Raw genomic sequence first — 16,366 nt, forward strand, 5'->3', positions numbered from 1 at the left:
TTTACTACACTTCTAACATGCAAGTCATCATTGGTAATGTGGCAGCCTGTTTATGTTTGCCATGTATCTTTCCATTGTTATTTTAGGTGTTTGGAGTTTTAATTCCAAGATTCACAATTATATAGCATCACCAAGAGAATATTGAAGTTAGAGAGAAAGGTCTTTATGGAAACAAATGGTTCAGGATCATTTGAAAAAACTTAATAATTTTTCAAATGTGATCCTTCCCAGTCAGCTAATGCTACTTAATTCTGGGCCTGACTCATTGTCTTTCCACAGCATCTGTCTATTATATACACATACATCCATGGATGAACTCCGTGGATTATTTTCTAGCTTTATTCCAAGATCTGAGCAATATAAAAAAGCTGTTTTGTTAGCTTTTGTTTTATTTTTTATAAATCAACTTTGTTTTTCTAGTATGGGTAGTTATATAAACCTCTTATATGTTACTCTGGATTTTGCTGAGGATACCTTATTATTGTTCTGGGACTTGATGCAATAAATTCAATATAAGTGAATAGACTTTTTTGAAGAAATTTGCCATCAATAGGAAATCTATTTGTTCAGATCTCATACAGGACTTCCTCTATTATACCACCTAATGTATATGTAATGTGATATAAATATACATTGGATCATTGAATAATTATCTCCACAGCCACCACATCTGTCATAGTGTCCTGTGTGATTTCAAGGTATACCTTGGTGATATCTTATCTGGGAAGATATCTTTCCAGATATCTGGGTGATATCTTATCTGGTGATATCTTATCTGGGAAGAGTCTTCAAGGCAGTTTTGATCTGCTAATTATTTTAAAGCACCATCTCTTTTCCATCCTTTTGGAATCTTTTCTTTGATTTATCTTGAGAATTAATACTAAGTAACTTTAAAATTGTTTTTCCTGAAGCCCAATTTTTTTTCTGTATCTTTTTGATTAGGTACAACTACTTTTTCTGATTTTATCTTTTTACTTGCCATTAATATTTCTTCCCAAAGTACTTCAGATACTGAGATTGCAGAATCTAAATGTAGAGGTTGCATTATCACCAGTAAAGACAATATATCACTATAAAAATACCAGTGGGTATATTCCATTGCACATTTATTTGTTACCCTCTTATTCTGCCTTCTACAAAAATGTTCTTGAGATTATCTGGCTTAGATGGATTTCATTCCAGTCACTCTGGAGGCTCATTTCTCCTCAACTGCTTTTTACTGTTTTCTGGATTGATACTGCTTGTTGATCTCCTTGATACTCTTCCACCATTCTCCTCTGTAATATTTTAAATGTGGTATTGACATTTTGGTTGTTTTTTTTAATAATACTTCCTTTTCATAGGAAGTGTTATTAAACTTTTATTAACTACCTACAGTATGCAGAGCACTGTGGTAAGAATTAGTAGAGATACAAGGTTAGATAACTATAATAAATGAGATCATATACCCTCTCTTTAAACAAAGAAAAACCTCTAAGCAAAACCAAATGACATAGTAATTTCTTCTGACAATGCATACAGCATTTCATACCAACAGTCTCCTTTGTCCTTCCTGAGGAGAGTGAAGTGTATTGCGTCATCCGTACTTTGCAACCAAGATTGGTTATTTCGCTTAATCTGAATTCTGTTGTCTTTTAGTGTTGTTTCATTTTCATTATTGTAGCTATTGTATATATTATTCTCCTGGTTCTTCTTTCTTTGGATTAGTTCCTACATGTCTTCCCTTGTTTTTTCTGAAGTCTTCCTATTCATCATTTCTTACAGAGTAATAATATACCATTACATTCATATACTGGGCAGCTAGGTGGCTGGGCTGGAGTCAGGAAGACTTATCTTCCTTAGTCCAAATCTGACCTCAGACATTTACTAGCTGTGTGACCCTGGGCAGTCACTTTACCTTGTTTGCCTCAGTTTCCTCATCTGTAAAATGAGCTGAAGAAGATGTTGTCTTTGTTGTTGAGTTGTTTCAGTAGTATCCGCCTCTTTGTGACCATTTGGAGTTTTCTTGTCAGAGATACTAGAGTGGCTTGCCATTACCTTCTCCAGCTCATTTTACAGATGAGGAAACCGAGACAAAGTGACTTTCTCAGGGTTACACAGCTAGCAAGTGTCTGAAACAAGGCTTGAACTCAGATCTTCCTGACTCTAGGCCAGGCACTCTATCCACTATGCCACCTACCTTCCTGGAATTTAACCATTCTCTAACTGAAAAGCACCTACTTTGTTTCTAGTTTTTTGCTACTACAGAAAAAAAAAAGTATTGCACTGAATGTGACCTTTTTTTTTATTTGTTTGTTTTGTTTTATCATTGAACTTCTTGGGGATATATACTCAGTAGTGAGAAATAGCTGGGTGAAAAGATATGATCAGATTACTCACTTTTCTAACATAGTTTCAAATTGTTTTCCAGAATAACTGGGCCTATTCACAGCCTTTTAAACAATATATTAGTAGTGCCTGCTTTGCCACAGTCTATCTGACACTGGATATTTCAGTCTTTTATCATTTTTGCCAATTTGGTGGAGGTAAAGTGATGTGTGGGCATGAGACTTCTGAGTAGTTTACAAGATTTTGGCCTCTTTCGTCTCTTAAGCCCAAGCCAGATTTTATGACAGAAAGGTTTTGTTGGTTTGTTTTTACAATCCTAATTCTTGCATTCAGTTCATCAAACATCAGGGAATATATTGATTAAACTTATAGGGTTCAGGCAAAGTTATTCATATGATTGCTCAAATTTTTTTATCCTTTACAATGAATATTAGCAGATAAGATACAATTCTTTATGGTGGCCTATTTGACATTTGTTAAACATATTAACTATAAAGTGCCTCTTCTTACTTTTGTTTGTACCAGGAAACCAGCTTCACTAAATCTTTTATTTGCCTCTCAAAGAAGAGCCTTTTTTGTTTAGCTGCTATCACTTTATACCCTGTGGTTTCATTTGTAGCTTGAATCAATATTGATAATGATTCCCTTTTTGTAGTAGCATAGCTAGTATATACTAGTATAGTAGTATTTAGTGTAACTCACTTGTCGTGGAAGAATTATTGCTCCTTAAGAATATCAAAGGAATAGGTTAATACTTGCAGACAGCTTTAAGGTTGTCTATCATTCTTATTAACTTACGCTTCCATTTATGCTATTCTGTCACTATCACTGAAGAAGGGGATTGTACAAGAATGAGGAACATTTGTTGTTTTTCTTCATTTTATAGATGACCATGGCTAAAAATACATACATTAACCAGGTAGTGGCCAACCTTCTGATCATGAGCCTTTCTGTGCTTATCTAGGTCACTCATTTCAATTCAACAAACTTTTATTAGCTACCTGCAGTATGCAGAGCATTGTGGTAGGAATTAGTAGAGATGCAAGGTTAGATAAAACTAGTTTCTGCCAAAATGGAGCTTTCAGTCTAATAGGGAAATAAAACACACGGAGGTAACTGTAATGAATGAGATCATATAGCAAGGATAATAAAGAGCTACAAAACAAAATGCTATTGAGCTCTAAGGTAGATAAGGTTGTTAGATGACAAGTGAGATCAAGGAAGGCTTTCTGGAGAAAGTATTTTAGTTGGGCTGATGTGGGTGAGAAAGTGAGGAAGGAGAAGGAAACACATCAAGTCATAAGAAATGGTATTAGCAAGGGCATAGGAAGTAGGAAATCAGATTTTATTTGGGTGACAGAGAGTAATCTAGTTTTTTTTAGAAAATAAAGTATATGTATAAAGGTAATATGAGATAAGGCTGGAAAAATAGAGAGAGAATATTGCTAGATTATAGAGGGCTTTGGGTATCTGATATGGTATGGAGATAAAAACTATCATAAATTGTATGTCATATAAGATGTAGTATGTGGACTATGCTATATGAAATTCCTATTCCAACAATTCTCATATATGGCTGAGATTAAGTAGAATGGGATTCTTGACTGAAATGAAAATCTGGCCAACCAGGGGAAGTAAATGATGATTTCCTGATTTGAACTACTAAAAAACTCTTTCTGCTAAGAGAAGAACATCTGATAAACTTCATGCACTGCAGACATTAATTTTTTAAAAAGAGAAATAAGAAATCACTAGGGAAATTAGTCATATTCTAGGTATGATTTTGACCTCCAGCAAGAAAATGAATAGATCCTTGGAAGAAAGTGGCCAAGTTGTATTAGAACTCATGATCAATGGGGAGGACAAAGGCAAACTTAGATGGATGTGTACTCTAAACTTTAGGATATAGGATTTTAGAAAGTTCAGAGGAAAGATAGCTGTGATTCCATGTCCTGAACCTCTCAGCTCATTTAGACTTGAGTCAGCTCAAGAAAAACAGGAAGTTCTGAAGAATGAAATTCTTTAGCAACTATCAGTGATTCTGATGAGAAAGAGATGAAAAATAAAAAGGTGTCTAAAATATGAGTACGTCTACAAGGAAAGCTTACTGCTAGATTTTTATTTTTAAAAGGACATGTAAAAAAGATGGAAATGAGAGCACCTAGCTGAGGATGAAGACAAAAATTGGCATGGCTCTATAAGCACAATATAAGGAAGGTTTAACTTGCAAAATGCTAGGAAAAAGAAAGTCTATAAAGGGAGGGAGGTATATGGAGGACAAGAAGAACAAGTGACTTATTGCTTGGGGTGGATGAGGAGAATGATCACAAATGAAAATAAAAGGCAAACTTCTCCTTTCTCTTTATCAAGAAGAATGATAATCAGACTGGGCATGATAGAATTAAAACTGTTAAGAGGAAACTGAAAGCCAAAATAAATGAGAAGTTAGTCAAAGAGCACCTCCCTTCCTTAAATGAATTCAAGTCACTTGGCATGGATGAATTCCATTTGAGAAAATTGAAAGATGTCACTCATATAATAATTTCCTCAAATATATTTTTTTCCTTCAGGGATAAGCTTGATCATCACAATTATAGCATTCAGCTTTGACTTTTCTGGTATTGTTACTTACATTGTTTTAGACATTATGTATATTTTCCTGGCTCTGCCTACTTTTCTTCATCAGTTCATTCTTCTAATGCTTCTCTGTAGTCTTTGTATTCATTGTTTCTTACAGTACAATAATATTCCATTACATTCATGTACCATAATTTGTTTAGTCATTTTCCAGTCAATGGGCATCTTCTTTGTTTCCTTTTTTTTAATTCCTGTAACATAATAAACATTGTCTAATGAGACATATTCTCTATGGAAGCTATGTACCATTTTTAATATTTAAAGACTCATACTGTATTTTCACTCTTTGTATAACTTCCTCAACACCTTTTTTGCTGAACTAACATATAGGTAATCTTTGTGGAATCATGGAGAATAAGAGATGAGTCAATGCTGTCTTGATTTTCAGAAGTAGAAAGAAGATGGATTCTTCAAGTTATAAGCCAATAAGCTTAATGTTAATTCCTAGAAAGAATGTTTTTAACAGATTTTTCAAACAGATGATGTGAAAACACTCAGGAAAGGAAGCAGTGATTCCCACAATCCAACATGATTTCATTAAGGACAAAACATGACAGATTAACTTTATTTCTTTTTTTTAATGAGTTTATTTACAAGAGTGGCACATCAGTGTAATACAGCATGCCTGGATTTCAACGATGTAGTTAACAAAGTTTCTTATGAAATTCTTATGAATAAGAGAACTGTAAGCTTATTGATGTAATCGTTAGGTGAATTCAGAAATGGTTGCATGATTGAATCTAAATAATGCTAATTGGTGGATCAAAGTTGACCTGGTCTATGTGTTTCAGTGTTCTATACTTGACCCTAATTTTTTTAAACATTTGCATTGTCTTGGATGAAGACTAATTGGCAAAAATCTGCAAAGGATAGTGGATATGTCAGATGACAAAGTTGGGATCACCTCCAAAAAACCCCTCAAAAATTAAAATGATAGGTCAAATAAGTTTAGATACAATTTAACAGGCAAAAATGTAAAATTCTGAAATTAGCTTTTAAAAATCAAGTAAACATTGTACAATTTTGAAGAGATATGACTCAATAATAGACCAGTCCGTATTAGAAAGAACTAGGAATTTTAGTGCACAGAAAGTTCATTAGGAGACAGGGGTTTGATGTGGCAGCCAAAACAGGTAAAGTGATTCCAGGTGCTGTTAGTAGAAGGCTAGTTAGTGAATAGAAGGAGAATGGTGATTGTTCTCCCACTTCACTAGGCAGACTACATCTGATATACTTTATTCTAGACATCGTATTTTAGGAAGAACATTGACAAACTAAAGTGCAGTCAGAAGAGTAAAGTGAAGAGACTTAAAACTATGCCACCAGAGGACTGGTTTAAGTAGCTAAGAATGTTTAAGCTAGAGAAATGAAAACTTGGGGCAGGAGGCATGATTATGATCTTCAAACATATTTGAAGGGCTGTCCTATGTCATAATAATAATAGTTAGCATTTATATAGCACTTTAAGGTTTGCAAAGCCCTTTATGTTACCTTCTGGGATCCTCACAACAACTTTTAAGGTAGGTACTATTATTATCCCCATTTTATTGATAAGGAAACTGAGGATAAGTGACTTGTCCAGGATCACATAACTAGTAAGTATCTGAAGCAGGATTTGAACTCGGGTCTTTCTTGATTATTCTGCTTGGCACTGGTGGGCAGAACCAGAAAAAAATGGGTAGGTAGATTTCAGCATTTATAAAAAATAAGAAGAAAGAACTTCTTTACAATTGTCTGCTTCAGGAGGTAGTGAGTTCCCTACCATTGAAGGTCCTTAAGCAGGGGATGGATCATCAATTCCCTCCATCAACTGAGAAATAGCTGAACAGTTGTGGTATATGATTGTGATGGAATACTATTGTGCTGAAAGAAATGAAGAGCAGGATGATTTCAGAAAAATCTGGGAAGACTTACATGATCTGATGCAAAGTGAAGTGAGCAGAACCAGAAGAACATTGCATGTAGTAACAGCAGTATTTGTATCATAATCAACTGTGAGTGACCTAACTTTTCTCAGCAATACAAGGTCCAAGACAATTCTGAAGGATTCATGATGAAAAATGCTATCCATTTCACCTCCAGTGAAAGGATTGATAGAGTCTGAATGAAGATTGAAGCATACTTTTTTTTAACTTTATTTTCCTTGTTTTGTTTTGTTGGTCTGTGTTTTCTTTTGCAACATGGCTAATATGGAAATGTGTTTTACATATCAAATTGCTTGCCTTCTCATGGAGCAGAGAGGGAAAGGAGAGGAGAAAATTTGGAGCTCAAAATTTAAAAAACAAAAGTTGAAAATTTTTACAAGTGGAAAAAAATAAATATGAAAATTCTCCCTTAGGAAAAAAAAAGTTCCTTTTCTGTCACCCACTCAGTTAGCCATCTTCTGTAGCAAAGAATGAAAAAGAAAAAGGAAAAAAGTAATTCAGTAAAATTAACCACATTAACTAAATCTGACCAAAATGCATTGTTTTACACTCATGTCTCTCCCCACTTCTACATGAGAATGAGGAAGGTAATTCCCTCACTTTTTTCCCTTTGGAGACAAGTGCTTGGTCATTCTAATTATAGCATTCTATTTTGATTTTTGGTGTTATTATTTACATTGTTATAGTCATTGTGTGTATTTTCCTGGTTCTTCCTGTTTGTCTGTATCAGTTCATTTCTTCTCATGCTTCTCTGTATCCTTCAGATTCATGGTTTCTTATAGCACAGTAATATCCTCTCACATTAATAGGCAGCTAAGTGGAGTAGTGGATAGAGGACTTGACCTGGAGTCAGGAAGACCTGAGTTCAAATCTTGCTTCAGATACTTACTAGGTATGAGACCTTACTAGCTATGGACAAGTCACTTAATCTGTTTGCCTTAATTTCCATAACTGTAAAATGGGGATAAAAATAACATCTTCTGGGGACAGCTAGGTGATGTAGTAGATGGAGCACTGGCCCTGGAGTCAGGAACACCTGAGTTCAAATCCTATCTCAGACCAGACACTTGACCCTTACTAACTGTGTGACCTGGGCAAGTGACTTAACCCCAATTGCCTCACCAAAAAAGGAAAAAAAATCTTCCTCCTAGGTTTGTTGTGAGGATTAAATCAGGTAATATTTATAAGTGCCTGCCATGTAGTAAGTACTATATAAATGCTTGTTGTTATTTTCGTCATCATTGTTTATAAATGTTTATCAATGTTGTTGTTATTTTCATCATCATTATTAGTAACCGCAATTTGTTTAACCATTTTCCAGTCAATGGGCATGTACTTTGTTTCTACAAAAATGTCATTCTAAATATTTAACAAATAAGTAAATAAACAAACAAAAAAATCAATACATTGGCTATGTCTGAAAATGTATGTCATATTCTATTATGGTCTACTATCTCTCTCTTGCAAGAAGGAAGGTGTTCCATTGATTTTCTTTTTTACAAAATTACATCTTTTATTTTTATATCACCTTGTTCACACACACACACACACACACACACACACACCCCAAAGTAACAAATCATCTGACTCTGACAATATATACAACATTCCACATCCCTAGTCACCCACTTGTGCAAAGAAAGGATGGAGGTATATTTTCTCCTTCAACCTTTAGGGCCAAGTTTGATAATTTAAAATTACATAATTTTGATTTTGTTGTTGTTGTTTCCATTTACATTGTCGTAGTTCTTGTGTATATTGTTCTTCTCATTCTCCTTATTTCTCGTTGTATCCAGTTTTATGTTTTCCTCTGTTTCTCAGTATTCTTCATATTAATCATTTCTATGATGCACATTCCATTACATTTATGTACAATAAGTATTTGCTGTCTGCAGATTTTTACTGTTACAAAAAGTCTTACTACAAAAATTTTAGTGTATATGGGACCTTTCTTTCTGTTTTTGACCACCTTGTGATTTGTGCTTCGTAGTGGGATCTCTATGTCAGAGGATATAGACATTTATATCACATTTTCCACATTACTTCAAATTGCTTTCCAGAATGGGTAGGCCATTTCACATCTCCACCAGCAGTTCATTAGTGTGCCTGTCTTTCCACAGTCCCTTCAACACTGATATTTATTGCCATTGATTTTCAGAAGTGCAAATAGTACAATTCATGCCTGTTACATAATAAATATTGTCTGATGAGCCATGGTCTGTCTGGAAATTACATATCATTTTAATATTTAAAGACTCATTATTCTACTATTATTCATGCTATATGACTGTTTCAACACCTTTTAGCTGGAAAAAATAATTTTATTTGGAGTGTATCTTAAATCCACATTTTTCCCATTTCTTTTTCCAATTTGAATTTTTGTGTATGTTTTTTTTTTCCTTTCCTCAGCTGCTCTACAGAGTGTTTTTCCTCAATCTGAACTTGGTACTTTTCTATCCCTTTCCAAGAAGGACAAAGAGCGTCAACTGAAAGAACTCACCATGATTGTCACAGGAATACGGCTATTCAACAAAGACTGTGGAAAGGGAGGAGAAGGCATTGATAATCGTAGGTATAAGGTTAAATTAATTCTATAAACCTATCATGATTTATGTAAATTTTATTGTAAATATCATGATTTTGTAAATTGTTGTAAACAAGATTAAAGTTTATCTTGTTCAGTGGCTAAAATGATGGGATGGCTAGGATAGTTAAAGCTCCTTTTATCTGGTACCCCAAAGTGACTGCCAGACATTTGCCAGGAACCTGCCATTTAAAGAACCTACTTCACTAATGTAAATTAGTCATTTTTGTAGATACACTATTTTAGTGTGCTAATGCCTACTGATTCAACTATTGATCCAATTTCTTTTTAAAATGTCAAATTTACACACAAGCTATTTTCCTTCTCCAGCATGTTCTCTAAAGTTATTTCACAAGATCTTTGTATGGCATCATTGATGGCATAGAGAAATAGAGATACAGAGTGGGTATAGCATAGAATGTATTGCCTGGAATCTAGTAGGTGATTACTAAATGCTAGTTGATTGATTTAAAAATTTCCCATTGAGCATACTGACAATATATATGTAAAGAAGGTGGATTATAGATAAACTAAATGATCCCACTTGAATAAGGCCTCATTTATCTGTTAAAAACTGCGGGAAAGTTAGAAAGCAGTCTGGCAAAAATTAGCTTTAGACTGACATCTCGCACCACACCATTCTTGAAATGGATACATGACCTGGATATAAAAAAGGTCACATTGTAAGCAAAGGAGGAGCAAATATGGAAATACTTTTTGCAGCTATGGATAGGGAAAATCTCTTGGCCAAACAAGGGATAGAGTGAATCATGGGAAACAACTTGGAAAATTTTGATTTCATAAAATTGAAAAGCTATTGCCCAAACAAAACCAATGCAATTAAAATAAGAAGGGGAGCAGTTAATTGGGAAACATCTTGACAGAAGTTTCTCTAATAAAAGTCTGATATCCAAGATATATAGGGAAATGATTCAAATATATAAGAACATATATTATCCCCAATGGGTAGATGGTCAAACTATATGAATAGGTAGTTCTCAAAAAGCAGTCTATTGACATTGTATAAAAATGTTTCAAATCACTAGTAATGAGAGAATTGCAAATCAAAACACCTTTGAAGTTCTGCTCCACGTAACTAGATTGGCAAAAATGACAAAAAAAAAGTGACAGTTTTTAGAAGGCATGTGCAAAGAAAGGTACCCTAATGTACTGCTGATCGAGCTGTGAATTACTCCAACTTTTCTGGAAAGCAATTTGAAACTATACTTCTAAAGCCACTGAATTAATCTGGTATGATGGTAGCCCCACCAGACATGAGTGAAGGGACAAAGAAGCATTTATGAAGCATTTACTATATCCCAAGCACTGTGTTAAAACACTGGGAATAAAAATACAAAAGCAAGTACTTCCCCTTAAGGAAGAAAACAAACATTTATTGAGCACCTACTATGTGCCGGGCACTACTAAGTGCTTTACAGATATCATCTTTTTTGATCATCACAGCAACACTGGGAGGTAGATGCTATTATTATCATTCTTATTTTACAGATGAGGAAACTGAGGCAGATAGAGGTTAAATGATTTGCCCAAGGTCATATAGCTAGTAAGTGTTTGAGACAGAATTTGAACTCAAGTATTCCTGACTCCAGGCCTAGCACACTCTCTAATATACCACCTATTTGCCTTTATGTTCTCACATTCTACATTCTAATGGAGGTGATAGTACATACAGGAAATAGTGGCCAGACAGTCATTTTTTTCTTTGTTTGTTTGGAAACTACAGGAATGGTGAGTAAAACCATGGGGGAGCAGATTAATCCATCTTTTCTGGGGGCAGTAACAGACAGAGTTGTTTTGATTGTGTATCCCAAACCAGAAAGCTGGAGGAGAAAGTGAAGGAGCAAAGGCATGCATGCATTCAGCAGCAAGGTTGCTTGTGTGAAGATTATTGTTGAAGGAAGCGAAGCAAGTACAGAACTGGGCTTAAATGTAGTGGGAGAATTAAGGTGACCACCAATGAGGGCAGGACCTTTTGTGGTTTTCCACTTTGGGGTTATTATTCTGACCATTAGTACTGGTTGTAGTAGGACCTGTGAGACCAATTTTTTTCCAGGTGCTCCATAATTTGTTTGAAAAAATAGATCCAATTTAATGGTTATAAAGAAACTAAGTTTTCCTTTTTTTTCTCCTTTCTTTAATCTGTTAGACTGTTTATGTGTTGCTATTAATCATTTTTTTAACAGTGCCAGCTATTCTGAATGAAGCTATTCCAGCCACCACCCAACATATTGATTCACAACTGCAGACTTCCCAAGAACAGGCGTACAGGTACACAGCGATCTTGGAGAAAGCAACAGAAAACCCACTCCTAATGAAAGATCTTGAGCCCTTAATGATAAAAGAAGCCTTGTTTAATCTGAGACAATATGAGGTTTTCCTTAATATAATTTTGGTGAGTTGTTACAATATCTGGCGTTCTCAAAGTTAACAGTATAATTTGTAGAGTTTAAGCGGGGGTGGGAGGTGAGGGCAATCAGGGTTAAGTGACTTGCCCAGGGTCACACAGCTAATAAGTGTCTGAGGTCATATTTGAACTCAGGTCCTCCTGATTCCAGGGCAGGAGCTGTATCCACTGTGCCACCTAGCTACCCCTAAAACACCAATTATTAAGGGGGCATTTGCAATAGTTATGCTGTGTTTCTATGGACCAAAAATAAATAGGTAAGTTGTAATTGTACTTAATGAAGATATCACCCACTGAACTGAATCTGTATAACTTTAGATTCTTCAAATGTGTCAGTCTCTGTGATCATGGCAAATGTGAGAAAGACTGGTGAAAATTTATTCCCTCTGATGTTTTAGGAACTTATTTATAGGTCCAGGCATTCTGACTAAGGCTAGAAATCTAATTTGAAATTTGATTTACCATTCTAAGTCTTCCCCAAAGCTTAGGCTTTCACAAATGAGTTGATAATCTACTGATATAAGAAATTAAACCCAGTGTATGGTTTATTGGGCTACAGATTTTTAAAGATTTAATTTTAAAAAAAAATTTAATTAACAAAAGTCTCTTTCTCTCCCTGCCATGGCGGGGTGGGGAGGGGAAAGAAGAAAGAAAAGAAATACAAAAACCTTCTAACAAATATGCATAGTCAAGCAAAACAAGTTTCTTCATTGATCGTGTCCAAAAAAAATGTCTCATTCTGCTCCCTGGGACTGCAGATTTACTGACCAAACTCTATTTGAATTGAACTGAACACACTTTTTTCCAGATGAGCTAGCATTCCACAATTGTCCTGGGTAGAGTGGAAAGAACCTCTGCACTTGGACACTCCTAGCTTCCCTGTTTACTAGTTATGTACAGCTACTTCAGGCAAATTCTTCTACCTCTGTGAACCCCAGTAAAACTGGTGCTTATACGTATACTGCTGATCTCACAGTTATTGTCAGCAAAGTGCTTCATAAGCCATGGAGTGCCGCATAAATCTAAACATATACACATGCACACATATACACTCCAAATCAGCCCAGTGACTGTCTTTGTCACAGTGAAGTGTGGAATTATGGAATTACAGAACCTCAGCACTGAAGGGACATCAGCCTCTATCTAAGTTAATCTGTATATGAGCAAACATCCTCCTTATACCATTCCCAACAAAGCCTTCCCTTGGAGACCTGTAGGGAGGGGGATGGCAACCTCTTGAAGGAACACATTCTTTGTTTCATGCTATGAAGTTTTTCATTGTATCTGACAAAAAATGCCTCTCTGTTACTTTTCTCTGTTGCTCCTAGTTCTGTCATCTGGAACCAAGCAAATCAGTTTAATTGCTCTTCCATGGGATAGCTTCAAATACTCGAAGAGATCTCTCAAGTCTTTTCTGTTTTTTATTTTCTTAAATTCCAGCCTAACATCCCAGTTGCTTCCATTGATCTTTATTTCGTATAATCTTTTTGTATGCCTTCTTTTCATTTTACTTCTTTCAGTTATTCTCAATTCAAATTTTCAATGCATATTATTATATATTCAATTATTCAATATATTTTCTCCTTCCCACTTCTCCTCCTCCTCTACTGGGGAAAAAGAAAAAGAAAAACAAAACCATTGTAACAAATATGTGTGGTCAAACAAAACAAATTCCCACATTGGCCATGTCCAAAAAATATACGTCTCATCTTTCATCCTGAGTATTTGACATGATTTTAAGGGTTTTCACTATCTGATTCTTTCCTTTTGATACTCAGAAGCTCATTGACTTAGAGATGAAAGAAGCTATACAGACCGTCTAGTCCAGAATGTCATTTTATTGATGAAGAAACTAATACCCAGAGAGGTTGAGAGGCAATTTTTTTTTTTAAATATACTGCCCAGAATGGATCAAAACAGTCTGGATGTTGTCTGAACAGGGCAGAGTGCAGCTTGATGGGTTATCACTTCCCTAGTGTTGAATACTGTGTCTCTTAATGTAGCCTAAAATTAAATTTTTTTGTTTTGTTTTGTTTTTAGCTCTTTTATTAATCAGTTCATATTGAACTTGCCATCCACTTAACCTCCTGGATTTTTTCTTGATCTATCTGATGACATTTTCTTCATCTTGTACTCATGAAGTTAATTATTTTAAAACTCCACATAAAGAGGAATTGTGGGAAGGTAGCAGTACGTTTGGACCAATAGGAGCCCAGATCCCTTACATATACTACTGTAAAGCCCTTATTAGCAGTAGTCCAAATTCACAGTAGACAAAACTAAAAACAACAACAATAACAACAACAACACTTAGGACTTCAGATGCTTATATATGCATAATCTGTTTGAAACTGCAGTTTAGGCTCACCAAGATATCAAGTTCAATCTAGAAAGCTACTTTATAATAACTATGGCTCATCATTCTGTAACTAACTGTGTAATGATGGACAGGTCATTTAGCCTCTCAATGCCCCAAGCAACTCTTACCTTACATTGCTTATCTCCATCTATGGAAGCAGTTTCCATACTGGGAGGTGTCCCCCACACTACTGATGAAATTCCTGTTGTAGCACCCCCAAAAGAACCAATCATAACAAACTGACTTCATTTTCTTTTTTTTCTTTCTTTTTCTTTTCTCTTTTCTTTTTCTTGACAGTTGCTGCATTCACAGATCAATGCCTTGTATGCCTATTTTGTAGTTTACCGAGTATACACAGTTTAGTGACCTTGGGAGCATAGTTACAAATTGCTTTCCTGAATGGCTAGACCAATTCACAAATCTACCAACATTAATGTGCTTGTTTTCCCACAACCAGCCTCTCTAACATTTGTCGTTTTCTTTCTATCTTTCTTTTTTTTTTTAATATCTCTGCTAACCTAAAGAGTGTGAGGTGGAATGTCAGAGTTGTTTTCATTTGCATTTCTCTAATTATTAGTGATTTAGAGCATGTTTTCTTGTGATAGCTTGGATTTCTTCTTTTGAAAAAACTTGTTCATATTTTTTGACCACTGGGAATTAGCCCTTGTTCTTATATGTTTGAATCAGTTCCATATGTATTTTGGCAATGAGACTTTTTTCAAAGAAATTTGCTGCAAAGTTTTTATATTCTCTCCTTCAAGGTTTTCAGGCAAAGTATAGATGGTCACTTGCTGGGTATTTTATGAAGTGAATACTGTTTAGGTAGTTTGGACTATTAAATGACCTATTAAAAGACAAATTATTGTCTTTGTATAAATAATTTTCTCTCCCCTATTTCTGCACACTTACTTGCATATGTTCATACAAGTCCTTAAAGGTTCCTCTGGACTGGTCTCTTTTGCTATTTTTTTTACAGCACAATAATATTCTTATATTTATATGCTATAATTTTATTCAGCCATTCCCCAATTAATGACTCTCCTTTCTCACTTCTAACATGCAACCAATTGCCAAAATTTATCAATTATACTTCTACAATTATCTTCCCATTTATCCCTTTCTCTCCCCATCTCAAGTCTATATGACCAGTCCCCTGGTTTAGGTCCTCATCAGTTCTAATTTGAACCACTCCAATATCCTCCATGTCCATGATTTCAAGTACTTTCCTCCCCTTAGCTATCCTCCAAGCAGCTGTCAAAAATCTTCCTAAAAGCTACCTTTCCAACCTTTCATTATATAGCTCATTTTTATGAATTCTATGTTCTAACTGGACACACAACTGTTCTTTTGGTGTAAGACTTTACTTCTTTCTTCCATGAATTCTCATAGGCTAAAATGTAATCCTCCATATCTCTGACTCTCAGAATCCTTTTCTTCCTTCAAACCTCAGCGCTTATGCAACCTAAGGTTCCATGTGAAACCTTACATAGCTCAATGCTTTGCTTAGTAAATTTTTTGCTGAACTTAATTGAATATCCAATGCAAAATCTAATGGACGAGGATTCCTTAAAGATGGTGTGATTATCTGAATGTTAATATTTGTGGATTCCATTGCATACCAGTGCACTCATTACACTGAGCCTTGGAATGCAACGAGACCTGCTTAATATTATCGTTGCTCAGTCAAGGGTAACCAGACTAGTAATCCACACAGGAAAAACCACATATTTGAAGAATGCATGTTGAAAGCCCTTTGACGTCTATAATCTCACTTGATCCTCTCAATCTTATGAGGTAGGCAGGAAGTAATTATTCTCACCAGGGTTGTACTGGTGCATTATGTAAGAAAATACTGGAGGAAGGAGAAAAGACTTGAAGCAGCAAAAAAGAGAGAGGATAGAAATGCAGGTGACATTCATGAATAAGAATTTTTAAATTGTCGATGTAAACAATATTATTTGATATTAAATAATAACTCAGTTTTATAATTTTTAAACTTTCTAATTTAAAAAAAATTCTTCCTTTCTGAATAATCATATTGCCTTAAAGTTAATCGTCTTATATTTGAGTCAGCAAGATATATATTGTAGCCATAGGAGCTTAAGAAT

At 35.0% G+C, this 16,366-nt stretch overlaps 1 protein-coding gene across 2 annotated transcripts in view; it reads left to right on the forward strand.

The window, feature by feature from the left end:
- Window positions 1-16,366, forward strand: part of CFAP206 (cilia and flagella associated protein 206) — a 53,528-nt gene that overhangs the window by 11,868 nt on the left and 25,294 nt on the right. For both annotated transcript variants that reach the window (XM_027856320.1, XM_027856313.1), the window contains 2 exons: window positions 9,300-9,458; window positions 11,679-11,887. In XM_027856320.1, the coding sequence (XP_027712121.1) occupies window positions 9,300-9,458; window positions 11,679-11,887 (368 nt within the window). The remainder of the gene's footprint in view (window positions 1-9,299; window positions 9,459-11,678; window positions 11,888-16,366) is intronic.

The sequence above is a fragment of the Vombatus ursinus genome, unplaced genomic scaffold (genome assembly GCF_900497805.2).
Source record: "Vombatus ursinus unplaced genomic scaffold, bare-nosed wombat genome assembly UNPS02000582.1, whole genome shotgun sequence".
In the NCBI taxonomy this organism is placed as follows: domain Eukaryota; kingdom Metazoa; phylum Chordata; class Mammalia; order Diprotodontia; family Vombatidae; genus Vombatus; species Vombatus ursinus.